We start from the raw sequence: 22,032 nt of genomic DNA on the forward strand, positions 1-22,032 counted from the left end.
TCATGTGGTGCCTCGAGACTTGACGCAGAGGAAGCAGTTGGGAGGGCACAGGAGGCAAAATCTTCCCTCAGAATGAGGGTCACCCTAGAGCGGAGCACCCGATAACTCATGTCCTCAGCATTGAGGGCAGTCTGTCCCCATGAGAGCCGCTTCGGCGTGGGCACGGCCCAGGCACCAAACACAGCTCTCATGAATACTAGCAATGCGACATCTTTAAAAGGATGCATATACACAAGCGTCTCTTTATCAAATGTTTTACATCACGTGGATGAATGTACGGTATTATGTTATATAGTATATATTTCAAAGGATACATCTCCTGCTGGAATGCTGCGGGAAGTGGGTAGGTGTCTCGTTGAAGTGAAGAACCTGATGCCGGTGGCTAGAATCTTCGGCGGAACACTAGAGTGGTGAGTGAATCTTTCGCTGCAGGCGATAAACATCCTTTTGCGTCTGCAGGGAAGTCCCATCTGCAGGAGGGTGTACATTGACGGCAAAAAGAGGGCTGTTCAAGACGAGATGATTGTCATTGTCAAGACGAGACAATGTCAAGTTAAGTTGTTTTTATCTCTATAGCGCTTTTCACAACACACATCATTTGAAAGCAGCAGTACTGGAATTCATGCATTAAAAAAAATGAAACTGTAATAGATATATCATGTCTTACAGTGATCATTGTGTAGTTTGATTAAATATTAATGTGTATAGAAATTAAATAATTAATAATAATTGTATTTAGAACCCCTGTGAGCAAACTGAAGGTGAAAGTGGCAAGGAACACAAAACTCCATAAGATGTTGGTTAATGTAGAAAAATCACCTTCAGCTCACTGTGGGGGACAGTTCCCCTCTGGTTAAACAGCATGAATATAATACCAATATTATTTATTAGTGTGCAGCGCAAGTCATGGTTTTAAATTTGCAAATTAAATAAGAGTTAAGGTCCAGTGTTTTAAAATGACATTTTTTTTTCTTTATGAACTTTAAGATTAATTAATTATTTTTAGAGGTTTTTGGTCCAATCATTAGTACCTTTGTTTTGTTGGAATTGAGTAGAAGGAAATATCTGGACATCCAATCTTTGATTTCATTGATTCACTCATTCAATTTTGAGAATTGTGAATTTTCGTTGGCTTTAGAAAAATAACAGTCTGCATAACAGTGGAAACCTATTCCTTGATTCCTGATAATATCACCCAGGGGAAGCATATACAAGGAGAAAAGCAGAGGTGCTAAAACTGATCCCTATGGCACTTGACACATACAAAGTGGTAGTGGCCTGATAAATAGGACCTAAACCATGCTAATGCAAGTCCACAAATGCCAACATAATTCTCTAGCCTATTCAAGAGAAAGCCGTGATCTAGAAGGTAGCACTAAAGTCTAAAAGCACTAGAACAGAAATGCAGTCACGATCAGATGATAAGAGCAAGCGATATTCCATTTCTCTGTAGAAATTAACATAGTTGGGAGAACACTACATTTTCTAGTATTTTCGACATAAATGGTAGATTTGAAATCGGTCTGTAATTAGCAAAATCTCCAAGATCAAGCTGTGGCTTCATAATAAGCGGTAGGATAACTGCCATTTCAAAGTTTCTTGGTACATTTCCTAAGGATAGCGAGGAGATAACAATATTAAGAAGAGATTCTGAGATTACTGAGAATCCCTCTTTTAAGAGCTTAGTTCGTATTGGATCTATCATACATGTTGTGGCTTTAGATTTTTGGAAAAGGTTTGGTAGCTCTTCATGACCTATGACAGCGAAGGATTGAAGTTGCTCATGAGCAAAATTATGAGACACTGTTTTCTAAGGTACTGTGACAGTTGATTCATAGTTCCAATTATATTTCGGATTATTTCAATTTTATCAGAAATGTATGAATTCATTGCTATTGTGCTGCGACAGAATATCTGGTTCAGTCGATGTTTTATTCCTAACCAATTTAGCCACAGTACTGAATACAAACCTAAAATTGTTGTGGTTATTTTCAATGAGTTTATTAAAATATGCTGACTTGGCAGCTTTTAGTGCCTGTCTGTAGCTACAGACCCTATCCTTCCATGCACCACGAAATACCTCTAAGTTTTATTCTTCCACTTGTGCACCATTTTCCTAGCTGCTATCTTGAGAGCATGTGTGTGATCATTGTACCATGGTGCAGGGCTCATTTCTTTCATTTTCTTGAATCAAAGGGGGTTGACACTATCAAGAGTGCTAGAGAAGACTGTATTTATATATTTTCTGTTATTTTATCAAGTTCTTCAAGGTTTTGGGGTTTATTCAGTTTATGAGATAGATCTGGAAGATTATTAGTGAAGCTATCTTTAGTGGTTGAAAGAATAGTTCTAGCGTGGTAGAATAGTTCTAACGATAGCATGGTAGATTGAGTAACATTAGCTGATCGCAACAAACAAGAGATGAGGTAATGATCTGAATTGTCATCGCTCTGAGGTCGAATTTCTATAGTATCAACATCAACTCCACATGACAGAATGAAATCTTGCATATGATTATTGTGATGAATTTGGTCCTGTCACATTTTGTCTGACTCCCAAGAGAGTTGAGAATATCAATAAATGCTAATCCCAATGTGTCATTTTCATTATCTATTTGAATGTTGAAATAATCAACCATTAAAGCTCTATCTACATTAACTACTAGATCAGATAGAACATTTGCAAATTCACCAATGATATCAGAATAAGGCCCAGGTGATTTATATACTGTAGCAAGGGCAAAAGACGACAAGTGCTTTTTTATTTATATCTGACGGTGTCATATTAAGCTTTATTAGTTCAAAAGACTTACATTTAGATCCTGTCTTGAGTAACACCAAAAATTATCAATTGTTAGCAACACCACCTCCTCGACCCTTCAGATGAGGCTCATGTTTATAATAATAACCTGGGGGAGTAGATTCATTTAAACTTATACATTCATCCAGTTAAAGCCAGGTTTCAGTCAAACAGAGCACATCCAAACTATGATCGGTAATAATTTAATTTATAATGAGTGATTTGTTAGAAAGAGATGTAATGTTTAGTAGCCCTACCTTTATATGATGTTTAGCTTCTATGTTTTCGTTTTTTCAAGTTTGACCTTAATCACATTATTTAGTGAGAGTTTTGTGTTTGGAAGTTCGGGAAAGTCTCTATGAGATATCAAGGTGAGACACTCTCTATGTGCTGTAGTTTATGTGACCTGTGTGACGTCTCCAGGCAGCTAGCAGATGTTCAGATTAACCAGTTTGTCTGCTTCCTAGCCCCCAGTTATTCAATTACTATCATTATTAAGACTATAAGCCAAATTACTAGAGAGGAGAGTGGCACCTTCCCTGGAGGGATAGAATCCATCTCTCTTTAGCAGGTCAATCTACCCCAAAAATTCTTCTAATTGTCTATAAATCCTATTCTAGTCTCCAGACACCAATCATTCATCCAGCCATTCAGTGACACTAATCTACTATAAACCTCATCACCATGACGAGCAGGGAGGGGGCCCTGAGCATATTACAGTGTCTGATGTTTTTGCAAGTTCACACACCTCTTTAACATTATCTCATTATCAAAAAGCCAGATATCATTAGTGCTGACATGAATACAAATGTTAGAAAATCTACTTAAGCATTAGCCAGCATTTTACCTATCAATTTGATCTGATGTCAGATGCTCTGGTACCCGAAATGCATTTAACAATAGTGGCTGAAGTCTCTATTTCCACGTTCCATACAATAGAATCACTATTTATTAAGGTTCTTTCAACATGCTTCTCAGTGGGTGTAACACTGAGTGGGGAGAATCGATTGGAAACCCTAACAGGAACGGGAGAGTGGTGTCACTTTGCTGAGCGAGTATGCCAATGAAACCCCCTGCTGTGGGGGCTCTAGAGCCTGAACCCAAATATGTGTGTTTGTGTGTGTGTGTGTGTGTTGCTCGCAGTACTACCCACATCCAAAACAGTATCTACCGGCCTCTCTTTCTCATTGACCTCCACTAGTGTTCGGATGCATTTCTCTAGCTCATTAACCTTCTCCATCAGCCTAACTAATTCCTTACATTTATCCCATGTGAATCCCTCACTGCTGACAGAAAAAGCTACAGTAAACATGTAGCATGTAATGCAGGAAGAAATGACATGTGGATGCCATGACTTACCGCAGTTGTTTGTTGTTGTTATGGTTGTTCTTGTTGAGATCGATATGGTTCCTAATCAGCAGATGTTTGAGATTGATGCAATAATCTGTGTAAAACACAGTGGAGAAAACGAATGCACGCAGTCGAGATGCAAGATATAGACCGTGGAAAACGGGTGCATGCAGTATAATACACAGTTGAAACAGCAGAAAAACCTAAAGCATACGGTAAAATGGCCACTGTGTTTTACAAGGATTATAAGAATGAGCCATGCGAATCAGGCTAGCAAGCTACAAACACTCCTGCAGCGTGCTGTCAGCAACTGAAACAGCAAGTCAAGCACATAGGATAGTCCACTCTGTTCTAGAAGGAAGAAAATTCTGAAATAATTTTTCATGCCTAAACCTGCTCAAACACCATTGCCTATCATAAGATTGTTTTTGTTATTTACACAAGGGCTTCAACTAGGTAGTCAGAGAAGGAATTTCCCAAAGCATTTGTCGAGTGTCCTGAATTGATAGGGAACCAATATATGCACCACTCCACTCCGATCATGTCAAGTTTTCTTAGCTATCTTGTCTTGTTATCTGGTGTTAAATAATCATATTTCAGCTGGAAGCGCTGTTGTGATAATATTCTTGAATCTGGTCTGATGTCCCAACCACTCTAAACCAGGTATCCAGCATATGGTTGACTGCAGCCACAGCACTCTTCTTTTCTTGATTTTTATCAGCTGCCAGGTGGTAAAAATTCTATTTTTTGTTTTTTGGCTTTGTTTCAAGTGCCAAAAACTACAAAAATCTTTCGCCGTGTTTTTCATTGTTAAAATTGCCAATTTCTCCTTGATTCCCTCATAGGAACGAATAACTATGGTAACAGGGCTTCGCTTTCCCCCCTCGCTAAATCATGCCCCAATAAATTGCCAATGATGTAAAAAAAATGTAAAGTAATTAAATATATTATACAAATGATTTGAGGTTGTTCATTAAAAGTATAGAACAATATATATTTACATATGTTGCTAAATATTCCAATATATACAAATATATAATTAGTTTGTGAGTTTAGGAAGGCCAACTCAACTGTGTTAATCAAAACAGTGCATCATTGGAGTGTGCAGTCGCAGTTGAACTCCAAGAATTTGGCTACTTAACATGATTTTGAAAAAATGAAGTTGATATAATATGGACTGATGCCTTCAACAGCCATCAGTGAACAACCTAAGAACAGCCGGTATTTCTGTAATGAAAGGTTTACAAGATAGTGTAAAAATATATTTGTCTGTGGAACAAAAGAATGGGATTCTTACCTCCGAATCTGAATGGTTGCACTCTATTTTGCTACTGTTGTATTTGACATTCATTTGATGCATGTTGTCCATTTTTACACTGTGGAAATTTTATCAAAACTGCATGGTCACCAGCAAGCTAACTAGTTTTTATGCCGTCAAAATAAAAGCTCTTCAAGAAACAAGCATGAATGAACATGACATCGTCCATGTTTTGACAACAAAGCACTTGAACGTGACGTACTCATAATATACTATACTATACTATAGCGATTCTGATAGCATGTGTAGGCAGCATAAGCCCCGAATATCCACTGACCCTAGAACTGTCCCTGATGATTGCATTTTATTATAGAAATATTAGTAATATTATTCATTATTAAAACTTTAAAGAACTAGGATACCATCTTTTTAAACTGAAGACAAGACTGGGAAATAGTCCTGTGACTAATGGGAAACCAGCCGTGGGACAGGAAAATCTGACACAAAACCCACAAACAAACATGAAAAGATACAGGGTGACTTTTTATTTGTTTTTATTGATTTTAACCAGCATGACTACCTCTACACAGACAGAGTGAACAATGCTTTAAGCTTGATTAGTTTAGCAGTAATATACCATATAAATCTAAACATTTCTGCCCCATTCTCGTTTTGTCTTCCAATTCTTTGGAGTTGTAAAGTTTGTCTTCAGTTCTGTGTAAAAGTCCCATGACTGAGGAAAAACATGCATATGACATAATAATGCACATTATAAAGTTCTGCACGACATTTCAAATAAATACAAACATATGGATGAAGTGGTTATTTTATATTAAGGTATCAAACTTCCCGTATAGATCAATACTGGAACACAATAATAAGTCTTCCACAGCTAGTAGAATATCACAATGCTATCACTTCCAGCAAACAGAAAACTTCATTTATCAAGTAAATCGTTTTTAAAATTGCACTTAGTTCATTTTTTTCCTCGCTTGCAACTGTATTTATTCATTTTATGCCTCAACAAACAAGATGCGACTCGCACCGTTTGCTTGTTGATGCAAAATGTTTTCTGTTTCCTGAAATCGTAATGCTTATTTAACCGTGTCAAAAATATTCAAGATTATATATATAAAAATGAAACAAAATAATTGGACAGAAAGAGGACAAACGCTTTCTCACAAGTGTCAACAATCCTATCAATGCCACTTAAACTAAATAACACCAGTCTCCAACACCAAAACACCACACGTGTTTTGTGTCTCACACTTTTGTTCATAATGAGGCAAAGAAGGATAACTCTGGCTTTTGAAAAAAATCACTTTTGCTAAAACCCCTGAATTTGCCATTAGGACCGCTGACCTGAAGAATTCGATACAATCTCGGTTTAATTTCACTAACTGTAATATCATCTTTGCACTCTTACGGAACAGAACGAATGTCTTCTGCGCTTATTGCTGCCGTTCAGTTTCAAACCAGACATCCTCATCCGTTGATCTTTCGTAAGGAGTGGGAAAAGGGAACTACAAAAAGCTAAAAAGCTAGGATTCTCTCTTGAAATAATAAAAGGCACTAATGGTCAGAATGAAAAGCAGAAACGAAAACAAACCAAATGGAGTGTAAGGTAAATGTCTCGGGCTACACCCTCTGCTTCTTAACGCTTCTGATCCTTTTCAACAACCCAGACGGTGTACCGACACTTGGCACAATAAATAGAGAGAATTACAGCATTCCAATTTGGAATTATTCATTTACTCTTGTACAGAATGCTGAAGGTCAGTGATCCGTGTAAAGCTTGAGCTTGAATTTCAATTGGAATTCAATTATTTTGCTGGTTTTTCCAAAGCCTTCTGTATCAGATTAAGCCACAATGTCATCAAGTTTGTAAATGTTCCCTTTGAACTATTCCTAAGAATAATAAATCGACAAAAGCCCAGCATGTGACCCCCTGGGATTTGGTTTCAAACATGGCAGTAAAATGAATGCAAAAAATCGAAACAAATTATGAGTAACACAGAGGAGTAATATAGGATACTTGTGGATGAATTTCATAACAGAGACAGTAATGGTTTGATATTGACCTCTGCTTACAAAGAGATCCAATACTGTGGAAAATACCGACTCCAAAACACCAAACTAGGTTAATAAAATAAATGTTAACATAAAAACAATACAACCATATATTAAAAGGTTACAAAACCCAAGACAAACTGATGGATGTTTTGAGGAAATCAAGCCATTTTTCTTTTAAACCATTAAAATTTTGAGTTGAAGTTTCCAAGATTTGTGAACTCTGGCTTCCGACTTAATTAATCGAAACTTTTCTTCAAAAGTCCAGATGCACTTAAAATAACCTGCTGCAGCTGTATAACAACTATAAAAGTTTTCAGTTTCCAAGAATTAAAAAAGAACCACGTTAATGGTCATCCAGTGTGTTTTGTAAGTCCATGGGAGTTCAACTTTAGCCGTTTTGGACACTGAATTTGTGGGCACCGGTGGAATGTTGAATTCCCCGACTGAATGTTACTGCAAATTAGAGAAAACAAACACAAAAATGAAAAAAATAATAACAGTTGGCATTATTGTTAAAGCCTTCCATCTGAACATGGTAGGTGCAGTCAAGCACCTAGAAAATTATTTGTTGCTCAAATCAAATGTAAAACTGGGTTAGTCACCAGAAGCCAAACAGCCAATGTTATGTTAGCGCAGAAGATTAATGTACAGGAAGTTAAATGTAGGAAAACAGGATCTCAAAAGCACTAAAAGTCCTCAGCCCAAATTATTACAATTAGTTTCCCCAAAACAAACAGTTTGTCAGGTTGGACTATAAAAGGCTGTGTAGTAAAGGTTGCAAACAGTGAAATATGAATTTATCTACGCCTCCTTGGTGGCGTACTGACATTTACTATAACTAGTCCAACTCATCACCTGTTCATTAGTAATACTTTCTAAAATCAGTCACATTTTACATTTCACCGATTCCATCAATGACAAGGCAGGAAATACCTAATGTAAATCAAAATCATCGAGTATGAAAAACAAAATACAAATATACAAAGCTTATTGATGAAGTAAAGCACCAGATCAGATCGAGATACCAAAACCACCAGACCTAGTTAAAGGAATATTCCGGATTAAATACAATTCAGCTCAATCGACAGCATTTGTGGCAAAATGTTCATATCAACCAAAAATGATTTCATCTCGTTCCTCCTTTTCTTAAAAAAAAAGGACAAATGTGTGTTCCAGTGAGACTTATCTTGTATTGAACCCGGAATATTCTCAGTAATCCCTGAAAAAATCTCATTTGATTTCATAAAATTGTCAGTAATTGAAAATAATGGGTGAAATGGATTTCATCTGATTGGTGATTAATGTATTAGGAAAGACACTGGACTCTGCTTCCCATACCAGGAGTCGAACCCGGGCTGCCTGCGTAAAAAGCAGGAATCCTAACCACTAGACCATATGGGAATAGACCTTACTATCTTTTGAACATGACTTAATATGTTTTCTATATGGTGTTGAAGGTGACTTCATATCATACTAAGGACTCCCATTGTGTGTTTGACAAAAAGAGATGTCATGATATGTGTTGTCTTGACATGAGAGTCACGTCACACAAGGCTCCTCCACGGTTTGTTCTACACGCGAATACACAGACTAGAGTGAATTATGACATCAACGAGTAAAGCCCTTCACATGACTTCAAATGCTGTCGTATTAAGCCCTGTGTCAAGTGTGCTCGAGTACATAAAATCAAGAGTGGAACATGTTAAAGCTCTCAGAAATAGTTTTGCAGCCACACATCTATAAGCAATTGCAAACTGAAAAACGGGCCAGCAACTGGTTGGCTTCCTGGCGCATGCTTATGAATGGACCATGTGCGTTCCCGCCTGCCTCCTCATGAGTGACATCCCTCAAAACACTCACTCATGGGCCAAACCCGTCAAATTCTGTTTCTGAATTCTTGCTACACAGAATGGCAAGATTCAATGAGTTTTCCTGCACGTCAATAAGGCAGGGATAAACTTTGCATATTTATTTTGATCTGTCATGTGGATACACGTGACCTGATTGGACGGGCTGCACATTTCAGAGGCAAGAGAGAGATGCCCGCTTGAAAAACAGCTTGAACCATCCTAAGGTGGTTTGCCTGACTTAGCTGGCCATTAAACTTGTCAGGCTAGTTTAGTAAGATCACCTTTAGCTGGTTCATGCAGTTTTCTTCTCCTGGGACAAAGGTCAGAGGAAACAATCTTTTGAAAGAGAGAGGGCAAACAGCTATCGGCCTTCAAAGCGTTCTCTATCTAGCACATATATTGGTCAAATCTAAGAACACGTACACACCCACATGCGAAGCTGCTTTAAAGGAATATTCCGGGTTTGCATTTAAACCTTCCAAATTTTGCCCCATTGACTTCTATTGTAAGTGCCTCACTGTAACCTTGATTTTTGCTTTTTTTTTTTTTTTTTAAGAAAAGGACGGACAATGTCGACATTAAGTTTTGAGGTAATCAACATTATGCCACAAATGCTGTCGACTGAGTTTAACTTTTATTGAACCCGGAATATTCCTTTAAGCACCATAATACCACAAGAAGACAAGCAGTCCTCCCTGTGAACCTTTAAGACTAAACGCTATCATTCTGCCCTCAGCAAGCTCTACAGCATCTTCATTCTGCTGGCTAATAGAACGCTGGCAGGCGTGACCGTTTTCTGCCCAAAACTTGAACACATCATATGGGTTAGCACACAGCAAGCAAGAGCGCGTGAGTAGAGCTCTGTACAGTCAGCTATCAAAGCAACGGCTTCAGTCGCAGTAGATCTTGTACTTTTCGCTGCAGAAGACCACCGGCATTCCCACGTGGCCGTTGGGCTCGCCGCGACCCCCGCAGGTGGTGGTGGTGGCGTGACTTACGTGGGAGTGGGTGGAGTTGAGGACAGATCTCCCACGTGAGGAGGCGACCCTGGCGCGGCCGTTTGCTCCGCCCCGGCGGGTCTGCTCATGGTCGAACTCTAGGTCTTCTAGTCGCTGCGTGAGTGCCAGCTTCTGTTGAATGGCCATACGGAGGAGAGAGTTCAGCGTCTTCTTCTCGTCCTCTGCGGCTGCCAGCTGACGCTGCATCTCATCCAACTGAATGACGTACTCGTCACAGCTGAGAGAGATATTCACAGAGAATGTGTGAGAAACAAACTTTAACACAAGTTTCAGTTAACACAGCTTCTGATGTAATATTTAAAGGGTTAGTTCACTCAAAAATACAAATTCCCTCAACATTTACTCCCCCTCATGAAAACGCAGATGTGTATGACTTTCTTTCATCTGCAGAACACTAATGAAGATTTATAGAAGAATATTTCAGCTCTGTTGGTCCATACAATGCAAGTGAATGGGTGCCAAAACCTTTTAAAAATGACATCATAAAAGTAATCATATGGCTCCAGTGGTTTTATCCATGTCTTCTGAAACAATATGATCACTTTTGGGTAAGAAACAGACACAAATATGACTCCTTCACTATTAATCTTGACATCTGCAGTCTCCTTGGTACGATCATGCTTTGATGCTCGATACAGTTCCTTGTGCTTGATGCATCGCGCAGAGTGTATACGAGAGTCAAAACCGATCATATTGCTTCAGAAGATATGAACTAAACCACACGAGTCATTGTTTTGGACCCCATTGACTTGCATTGTTTGGATCTAACATCATATCTCCATTCAAATGTTTGTTTGTGCTCCGCATATGAAAGTCATACGAGTTTAAGATGGCACAAAGGTGAGTAAAGATAAACTATTGCTTTAAATAAACTAGAGAGTGTGAAAGAGTGTTTCAAGAGTTTCTTTTTCTAAAAGTGCCTTCTACACTTCACTAGAGAGGACTCTTGCCTGAACGCTCAATGAAACTGTTCAAGTGAGCTGCCATTTATTTGTGCTATAAATAAAACCACCTGAGGACGCTTACTGCTTATATTTCCAGGCCTCTGCACACTTCCATTTGGTACTTGCATTTAACACTGTGTTCAAGAACAATTGACAATGACAGTGCGCCTAGTGTTATCTGCATGATGTATCAGATGTTTATATCATATTACTCTGACAGTCATGTTCCACAGATACTCATGGTACTCCAAAGTTCTTCAAATAATCCCATGATGCATGCCCAACAACACGGCATTCACACTCATGCACACACACACACACAAATGTATAAACAAAATAAAGAACTACAACTTTTCAGTAGCAAAATATACATGCAACTTTCTTTTCTTTTAGACGAGAACTTTTCCTTCTCATATGTGAAATGTGAGTATTGTAAGAAACATCATATTACAGAAATTAAACTGAATTATGTGCATAAACAGAATATGGGTAATTATAAAAGCCTGATACTGTTCCTTCACCTCTCTATAAAGCACTGAACCAGAGAAAATGAGTCCTTTTTTTAGTCCTGTCTGATGTGGACCCATTGTTTAATGTGCTCATAGTGCCGTTTCAACAGATCTTAATCTTCATGAGTCTGTGAGCTGAAGGGAACATTATTCACATGCACGTGAACAGACCGATGAAGGATACAGCCACAGCTTAATGAAACTGCAATTAGGAATTAGATGCTTTAAGCAGTGCATGAACACACCAATTATTGGCACAAAATATGCAGTATTTTGATGATTTACATTGCCTGATAACTTTAAACAGCCGATAATGAGACTAATGAACTGTATTTCTTGGCAAGAAATAAAAATAATAAAAATAATTGTATTAATAAAATGAAATATTTGTTAAAATGTATGTCTTTTGTCACATTGCGGTGTGCATATATGTGGATTCTGAGGATGAGATTGAGGTTTTGTACACGTAACGATGCGGCCCCTCACATTAGAATCAGTGTAGCTTTATTAGTGATCGGCCCCTGGGAACAGGGGGTGGGGGTACTGTGGGGGTGTGTTTTTTCCCGGGAAAAGAGGCTGGGGGTCGGACAAGACCCCTTATGCGGCTGTACTTGTGTGCATGAGAGCGAGAAACGGCAGTATAAAGGAGGTGTGTCTTCACACAATTTCACTTCAGCTGCTTATCCAAAACGTGGGAATGAACATCTTTACACACGAGAAACAAAACAGACAGAGGGCAAAAAAAAAGAAGAAAAAACGGAAACACAAAGTAACTATGTATGTATTTGTGTCATAATGTTGATTATCATGAATATTACCCCTTTTCTTTAAAATAAAATAAAAAGCACAAATGTGTGTTCCAGTGAGACACTTACAATGGAGGTCAATGGTGTAAATTTTTGGAGGGTTTAAAAAGGCAGAAATGTGACACTTATAATTTTATAAAAGCACTTATATTCATTCTTCTGTTAAAACTTATGTATTATTTGAGCTTTAAAGTTGTTTATATCAATGTTTTTACAGTCCTTCTACAATTTTTAGGTTACAGCATTACATCGTCATGGTAATACAGTAGTATAATTGTCTATATCTTCACACAGATGTGGTCTGTATGTGATTTAATGACAGTAAAATCATGTTTATACTCGTATTGTTTATGTCTTGTGTCTATACTTCTGAAACAGTGAGTATTTTAATGTTTACAGATTAAACCCCATTTTTTAAAGAAAAGGAGGGACGAGTCTAAATTAATTTGAATTGTAGTCAACATCATGCTGCAAATTACTGTAATTTTTGTATAACAGTAAAAAGTACAGCAATGTAGATATATTAAATTAACATACATTAAATGGCAGTACATCAAATACTACCATATATAAATCCTTTACGATTTGAATAGTTTTTTCCACATTATAGCAATAAGATTAATTTATTTTGATTAAAAAATTAAGCACATTTGAGTTCATTTTAGCTGCAGCAGTATATTCTCCAGAGAACAGCAAAGACTGATGTTGTTAGAGACTGTGGGAAACAGCGTCCACCCCCTGCATGATAATCTGCCCTCATTAGCATATTAATACCCCTGATCAGACAAAACCTCAAACTCTGAGATGACAAAGAGCAGTAGTGGCTTTAAATAATGATACAAATACACAGAGAGAACTCAAGCGTCGTGTTCTTACTGGATCTGAATCCATCATAATCTGAGATGAAACATTTAGCAAACTTTGAAGCAAGTGCTACAGAATGACAAAATTAAGATTAAACCAATTTATGAAGAGTTTGAGGCAGAGTCAGAAAAGGGCAGTATGGAGTTGATTTTCAGTGGCATCTTTTTATTTATGATGCATGTCTTTTCTTAACACATACTGTAGAAACACACTGTGCAATCCTTTTATTTCAAATACTTGTAGTATGTCATCGAATTCGGTTCATAAAAAGACTGATTATGGGAATAATAGTGCTGATAGGATTTTAAGAAATGCATCAGATATTTCTATGGCTGTCAATAAAAGAAAAAGAGTTCATTGAAATTTCTTAATTAATTACATGAGAATTCATGCAATAATGAATCATATTAATGGCAATGAATTGCATATAATCAATATATATGTCAGGGCTGTTCTCACTGGATGCCTTATTGAGTCTGTTTGCACTATTTTTGTTGGTCTATGTACATATGTGTCAAACTGACACTTTTTGGAGCGTCACACTGTGGCTGTGTCACGTTTCACTGGTTTTCAGCGTCCATAAATGCCGCAGCTGTCTTTGAGTGCAAGAACATGTCCTACTGTGTGTAACGCTCCTTTACTCATTTTGTGCTGACTGCCCCCTCATAAAAACATGCAGGTGGTACTTCAAGCTTGATTTGCTCCGATGGTGAAAACTCCTTTTTACACGGCACTGAACTGTGTTCATTCGACAGCCTTGGAAATGACCAAAGACCCTTTTAAGGCAAGTCAGTCCACTTGGCAGCTGCAACTTTCTATGTAAACAAACGGCTTTCAAGTGCAGCTCCAATGGACTTGAATGGGGAAAGACCGAAATCTCCAACCCAGTTGGTCAAGATTACAATCAAATAACATTATAAATCTGATCACAGTACAATCGCAGTACAATCTGACAACAATGGTATGATAAACTGCGCTTCTTTAGATCAGATAACGCAAAAAAAAACCACTACTTTTCAGGCTGGATCAGCTGATGCACATGTGCGTTCTCCATTTGATTGACAGGCCATATCTGTATCTAAAAGGCGATTGGCTCAATATTTCATCACAATATTTACAAGTTCTGCACCGTTTTTCCCGCATCTGTTTTGAAAGCATAATCACGTGGGTGCGCCTACGTCATTACCAAAGCAACCCATGCAGATAGATTGGTTACGTCTGAACGTGCAAATCTGATTTGATGACTTGCAATTAATAGTGCAGACAGTCTCCCTGAAGAGATCTGATCTGAGAAAAATCTGATTTGCCTGCAGTCTGAACATAGCCTAAATGTACCGAACAGATGTAGGATGTATCGCTGCATTAATGACATCATCTCTGCATTAGTCTCTGCATGCAGACTGTCAGCATAAAGTCTGGTGCATATACTGTCTTATACAACAGCTTGTTCTGGTCCTCGAATCTGATTGGCCAAGTGGCGTTCCAAGAGTGCTGATATTCAATATTCAGACCAACAGCACGACTCAGAGTGTGAGAACTTAATTATTCTGGCCAAGAACTGCTCACACATACATGGGCCATCTGACTTACGCTAACCTCACAAGTGGCTAATGAAGTTGTAAAATGTGTTGTTGTGTGTGTTTTGATAAAAGTGTTTCATACCGAGTGGCAAACATGGCTCTGAGTGAGGAGAAGGTGGCGGCATCCTCTTTCAGAGCTTTGAGCTCGTTGCGAAGCTTCATCATGGTTTCAGTCACCATGGCCTTCTCATTCTCATACTTGCTCTTCAGGTTGGCCAGCGCCACTTCAGCAGTCTGAAATAAACACCACAGTTAAAAGACAGGAAAACAAAACACATTTTTTTCTTTTCTTTCTTCGGTTTTTTATTAAAGCTTGTTTTTGACAAACAATATATTATATATTGTTATGGTTATATAGTCCTCGTCAAACTCAACTCTATAATATATAAGCCATAATATAAAGTTATATATATATATAAATAAATAATGAAGTGATATATGGTAAGTACTTCCGGTATTGTCATGACTGGATATTAGCAAAGCGATGAGTGCAAAGATGTGACAAGTGGTGGTTCTGAAACTCTTCATGCTCACCTGTTTGTTTGCCTTCAGGACGGTTCTCAGTGTAGCGATCTGCTCCCTCTTGGTGCTGAGGAGCGATTTGAGCTTAAGAATCTCCTCCATACTGGCCTCCTGTTCTCGGTCAGACCCAAGACCCAATTCCAGAGATGCCATGCGCTGGCGCGAGAGCTCCGTCGTGCGGTCAACAGCCAGCTGCAGGTGCCTGATTTGGTCCCGGATGATGGCCACCAGGTTATAGATGTTCATGGGCTCCTTGCGAGGATCAGCCGTTGGGGACGGAATGGAGTAGACCGGAGAAGAAGCTCCATCGCTGCCATCGGCAGCAGGAAACAGACCCCGCGTTAGCAGGATGGGAGATCGGCGGCCGCGACCTTCAGGGCTAGCCCGACCTGTGATTTGCGTCCCGTTAACTCCGGCTTTACCTTCACGGTAGTAGTCAAGCATGATGCGGTTTGGCGTTTCGTTGTTGCACATGCAAACGTGGTGATACAGGTTGGCGAGCTCTTCGCTAAAGGTGGCCAGCTCGTCTTGTGCTACGTTAAGGCTGCCCTGGGATTCGCCCGCCACTTCGCTGGCTTGACGAAGCTCTTTTTCGAGTCGTGCCAGTTGCTCGCGGTCCACTCGGCTGCTGTGCTCCAAAGAAGTGACCTGAGCACTCAGAGATGCCACCTGGCTATCCAGCTGCACCCGATGCTCCTTGTACTGTGATTGACAGGCTGAATGCTCCGTCTTCAGTGTTTTAAGCTCCTCCTTCAGTTGACTTGCCTCGGACACAGCAACCTGTGGTTACAAACAGTGCAGCATGTCAAACTTCATGGCTCTGATCCAAACACTAGTGAGCTACCTTGCTGTCTACATACTACAGGCAGCTGCAGACCATCATGGATTTGGAGTGCTCTACATTAGGGTTGCAACTAACGATTATTTTGGTAATCGACTCATTTAACGATTATTAGAACAATTATTGCAATGATTAATCATTAGCTCTTAACCGATTATTCAGCTTGTGGCCCGACTTAAAAGGTTGTATTAAACATGCTTACCAACAATAAAGAGGACAAAATCATCTTTTAAAAATGTCTCTAAATGACATTCACTGAATTAAAGGAAATGAATACTTTTTATTAAGGTTAATTCAGTAAAGAAATTCACTACAAAAATGATATTGTTATCAAGTGTTTTTGTCTTGTTTTCCATTTACAATTGTCTAAATATCCTTAAAACAAGATACATTTACTTGAGAAGCAACATATCATATATTTTTATCTTAAATAAAAGCGCATTTTGTATATATGTGTTTTTTCTCACTTGGTTATACTTCTGTAGTGCAGTAAAGGCAAAATATACTTATATTCAAGATCTATTCTCTAAAAGCAAGTATAAATATCTGATATGCTGCTTCAGAGGTGAATTCATCATTTTTGAAAGGATTTTTTGATATTTTAAAATAATTGTATTTTTTATATTATATTCAACAATCTCAGAGAAGAAAAAAATATTCTGCGGTATAGCTGTTAAAGTAAATGTATGTTGTTTTAGAAGAGTTTTAGATATTTATATTGGAAAACAAGCCAAAACAAAAACAAATCAAAAATGTATTTTGTTGCAGTGTATATCATGGGGCAAAGACTGCCCTCTCTCACCTTTCTGTTCACAATAATCCGTATAACTCTTTCATAAAAAAAACACTCACAATAAGTCGAGAGTCATCACGTTATAATCTAGCTGCATTCAAATACTTATTACAATGCTCTCTGGAATACTCAATTCGGATTGGTCTACTGGTCTGATATTTTGAAACATCCAGGGATATCAGACTGGTCATCTGGTCATATCTGCTAGTCATCATTACGACTTGTATCACTCCGAGAACTCTACAAGTAAGATAATAATATTACGATTGTAATTGTTTCACTATACCTTGTACTTGCACTCCAGGATCTCGGGGCCGTTGATGTCCACCTCATAGTAGTCACTATCCTCATGGCTGTCGCGCTCTTTCTCATTGTCCAGAGCGGACTGGCGCTCTTTGTTGGCCTGGAGCTTACGCATAACACTGAGGTTCTCGGTGAGACGGCTGACCTTCTCGTGTTGCTCAGATAGCGCTCCATGAGCCTGCTCAAGCTGCTTCTGAGAATCCTGCAGCGTAGACAGTAGCGTCACCTTCTCTCGCTCCACCTGAAACGAGAAAGAATACATTTGATTAGACACTATTTTGAGAATTAAATTAAACTTTAAAACATGGAATAAAAAAAAAGAAAAAGGAAAACACAGGATTTAGGAAAAAATAAAAAGATATTTCAATAGGGCCCTGCTTGAAAACACATGCATTTGTTTAATTTATTGGTTACTGTGACAGGGCGGAGGGTGGGGCCGGGTCGTGATTATACACACCCGGTCCCTTATCAGGCTAATTAAGCCTCCAAGAGGGATAAAGGCCGATTGCGGACAGTGGTTCGACGAGAGCGAGATCGTTTATGGACATGTCCGACATGTGTGTGTTTTTTTTTTCTTTAAGTTTATCATTAAAATACTGTTTATATTGCCAAGCCGGTTCTCACCTGCTCCTTTTCATTGAACTGTGTTACAGTTACATTGAAATGTAATGTTTTAAATATGCTATAGGAGTGTGTTAAATAGTATAACTGATCAATTTCAACGTTATCGTTACCTACTGCTAAAATGTTGGTGTCATGACAACACTAGTGGGCTGCAAAACTGGACATAGATTTTGAAAATCTAATAACAGTTCAGATAGTTGCTGGTAAAACTATGAAATCATTCATATTTGACAAGAAATCAGTTGATTTGCCTCTAAAAATGTACATTCCACAGGGGAGAGTGTTTTTATATAAACTCCAGCAGTACTCAATTCATCATATAATTAATAAAAACAATGAGATCATATTGCTTTGTTGCTGTGGATTGCAGGCAGTGTGAACACCCCTTTATTTAATTATCAAAAACAAAATCTTTTGTGTAAAGTGTTTTAGAATGTAACTCAACAGGTAATCTGATTACCTTTTTAATGAAGTAATCAATAAAGTCATCTGATTCTGATTTCTCTCATTTTACAGATGTAATTCGTCGTTTGTAGTTGATTATTATTTGTGTAACTTACCCAACACTGGTTACCACTACAACATATTGAAATAACCATAATTTGGCAACAATGTTCATTATACTCACAAAAGTTCAAATCTTTACTTTTGCAAGGCATAAAAACACGTTCATATAAAGAATGAATGTTAGGTTAAGCTACAACATAGCATCGCTACAATTTACAAAACGATTAACATTAGTTAACATGAACTAACAATGAGCAATACTTTCACAGCATTTCTTAAACTTAGTTTGTTAATTTCTATACTAATATATATTTAAACTAAGTTACATTTGTTAATATTAGTTAATGCACTATGAACTAATATTGAACAATTGTATTTTTATCAACTAAACTAAGCAAAGATCAATAAATTCTGCAAAAAATTTATTGTTCATTGTTAGTTCATTAACTAATGTTAACTAATTTGACTTTATTTTAAGTGTCACCCTTAGCACTGGCCTGACTGCACTCCAGGCTATTGTGCCATCCTTATTATTGTGCACTGCCATTAAACAGCACCAAGAACTAATTACAGGTTAATTCGCCCATGAGTAACCTGGTTAAGTGTTTGATTAAGGGCACAATGGTGATGGCTTACGGCACGCTCCTTGAAGGGATCAAATCAGCAACATCTGTTTACCAGTCCTGAGACTTACAGGGATAATTCATCCATCTGTCTTTCCAAACACTTATGACTTTCTTTCAGAGAAATGCAAGCTTCATTGACTTGCATTGCATGTTTTCATGAAAGTGAAAGGTGACTGAGGGTGTTGGTTCCTAACCTAACCTAAACCCAACATCATCTTTTGTGTTCCATAGAGTCATATGGGTTTGAAGGATGAGTAAATGACTACATTTTCATTATTGGGTAAACTATCTTTTACCACCAAATCACACCAACAGTTAACTTATTTCCGATGTCATACTTTTGCACTCAGTAACGATTGTGCTGATACTGGTATTTCACTAACTGTCCTCTCGACAATACAACTGATCCAAAATCAATGTTGAGTTGGCAAGGTCAAGCCCGAAATAGAACATAATACTTGTCTGGAATGACACTTTAGAGTGCTGACTTTTGTGCTCTTTAGATGTAATAAATATTATTTAGCATTACAACACTGCTCTCTGGAATCCCTGATTGTGACTGGAAGATGGCAGCATTCTGGTCAAATTGTATATATATATGTGTGTGTAATATATATATATATATATATATATATATATATATATATATTATATTATATCACAATTGTATATAATAAGTGCTTAAGGTTTGTGTACATTGCATTAAAAATCAAAAAATCAATAATGCTTTGAATTTTGGATTTTCATAAAAATATTAGGGCTGTCGAGTTAACGCGTTAATAACGCGTGATTAATTATACAAAAAATAACGCGTTAAAATAAATTAACGCATTAATCGCATGCTTGTAGTACCACCTGTTTACTCCAGAGGGCAGTAAGTGAAATTTCAGCTGTGTGAGCAACACACAGTTTATAGAGTGAAGAAAACAACACAGATATGCGTTACTAAGGGTTCAAATACGAACTAAGGGATCTCAATATGTGTTTAAAGATTGAGCATTAAACTATATTTAACTTGACACAGTGACCTAAACATTTTATTTTTATGACGCAACACACCCGAGACAAGCATTTCTGACGCAGGTCGTATGGTAGGGTGACCACCTTTCCGGCATTTTGCGGGACAGTCCCGAAATTGGAAGCTTTGTCCCGCATCCCGTAAGTCATAAGCAGTGTCCCGCATTTCAATTTTGTCTGTATAATTTTTTATCTTTATTATTATTTCGGCATAATTTTATTTCATCGTCCTTTAATTACAAAATCACTCTAAAAAAAGTTAATAAGAAAACACTGAACATGCGCAGCGCAGCCTTTTTTTTCTTGCCAGAGCGGGAAAAAAAAACTGCAACAGAAAAATGGGTCTATCCGGAGCTCCCGAGAAGAAAAAGTGTCTTTGTTCATATAATAAAGAATTGGAGAAAATATATACATGTCTAAAACCAGTCACAGGTGACCCTAAAAAAAGAGAGTGCAGGGTATGCCACCGAAGTTTCACGGACAGCTCTGCTGAAGCAATTCAGTGCCCCAAACATGAGAGCTCTGACATCTTTGGCTTTGAGCATTCCTGTCACCAACGCGTTCGTGGAGAGGGTGTTTTCACTGATGACCGCTGCGTGGACAGAGACAAGGAACTGAGCATCTGTGGACCTCATCAAAAGTGAACTCCTGGTGAAAGTGAACACCTACACCTGCCAGGAGTTCTACAGTCATAATGAATTAGAAGGCCCTTCTCGAAGCAGCCAGATCAGACACATTTTTTTTATTCAAGATGCACTAAATCCGGTAAGAACGCATTTAATCTTTCTAGTCTTTAATAATGGAATTGATGTGCTTATTTGGAAATGTGCTTTTTAACGATTAGATTATTATTTTCACTTCATTATATTTACATTGAGTAGGTCTGAGCTGTTAAAATGAGTTTGTATCGTAGAGCTTATGCCAAACTGAGTGACGTTCACAGCGCCGTCATTAACATTTAACATCACTGCAAAAATACATCTAATATAAAATCAATATTTATTCACCTAGTACAATAATAGTAGGTTATCTCTCCCTCGTGTCCCACATTGTCCCGCAAAATCAGGTCTGTTGACCTGCAACAGAGCAATAGCCCGGTGGTCACCCTATCGTATGGTCTTTACCTCACAAATATTTAATTACCGGTGAAGGAGTTGTCCTTTAAACCGTTACACCGTTTTTACCCAGTCAATCTTTATTTAAGAAACATGCTCCCTGAAATAAATCCATTTAGCTCCTTCTGTAATGCTGTAGATGAATCTGCCCCTCAACTTTTTTGGGAATGTGTCCACGCAGTAGTATTTTGGAGAATTTGTTTTAAATATATTACTTAAATACTCTTTGTACCTCCAACAACTTCAAAGTATTGAAAACCATTGCACTATGTAATGAATATAATTAAACAAGCCCTCATAATAAATCTCCAACTGATTGATAAATTCACTTGTGTAATGGATTGCTGTGAACTGTGTGCCAATGATTGTCTTATGATCAATGATTGTCTTATGATCAATGATTGTCTTATGATCAATGATTGTCTTATGATCAATAATACGTTAATAAACAATACATTGTATTCTAAAGCCACTTTTATATTGTTTTATCAATGATTAATTGATTAAAAATTTTAATCGATTGACAGCCCTAAAAAATATATATTTATTTTTCTTTTTTTATTCGCTTTGTTTACAAAGAAAGAAATCAGGTTTAATTGGTCATCATGGGTAAAACATTTATTACACAGCTT

General features: G+C 37.8%; 1 protein-coding gene and 1 non-coding gene across 4 annotated transcripts in view; both read right to left on the reverse strand.

Moving 5' to 3' along the window:
• Positions 1-487: 487 nt before the first annotated feature.
• LOC127630671 (protein bicaudal D homolog 2-like) overlaps positions 488-22,032 on the reverse strand; it is a 61,669-nt gene continuing 40,124 nt past the window's right edge. The window contains exons 6-11 of one of the 3 annotated variants that reach the window (XR_007968892.1): positions 17,495-17,752; positions 15,587-16,354; positions 15,135-15,286; positions 10,329-10,566; positions 4,159-4,243; positions 488-505 (exon numbers count right to left, since the gene is read on the reverse strand). Coding sequence is in view for 2 of the 3 variants with exons in the window: in XM_052108314.1 (XP_051964274.1) it covers positions 10,221-10,566; positions 15,135-15,286; positions 15,587-16,354; positions 17,495-17,752 (1,524 nt within the window). In the remaining variant the exon portion in view is untranslated. Of the gene's footprint in view, positions 506-4,158; positions 4,244-5,949; positions 10,567-15,134; positions 15,287-15,586; positions 16,355-17,494; positions 17,753-22,032 lie in introns of those variants that run through there. The other 2 variants (XM_052108315.1, XM_052108314.1) reach the window with 2 other exon arrangements.
• trnak-uuu (transfer RNA lysine (anticodon UUU)) lies at positions 8,810-8,881 on the reverse strand. The gene has a single exon. It is a non-coding gene; the product is annotated as a tRNA-Lys (tRNA).

This window comes from Xyrauchen texanus, chromosome 37, assembly GCF_025860055.1.
Source record: "Xyrauchen texanus isolate HMW12.3.18 chromosome 37, RBS_HiC_50CHRs, whole genome shotgun sequence".
Classification (NCBI taxonomy): Eukaryota; Metazoa; Chordata; class Actinopteri; order Cypriniformes; family Catostomidae; genus Xyrauchen; species Xyrauchen texanus.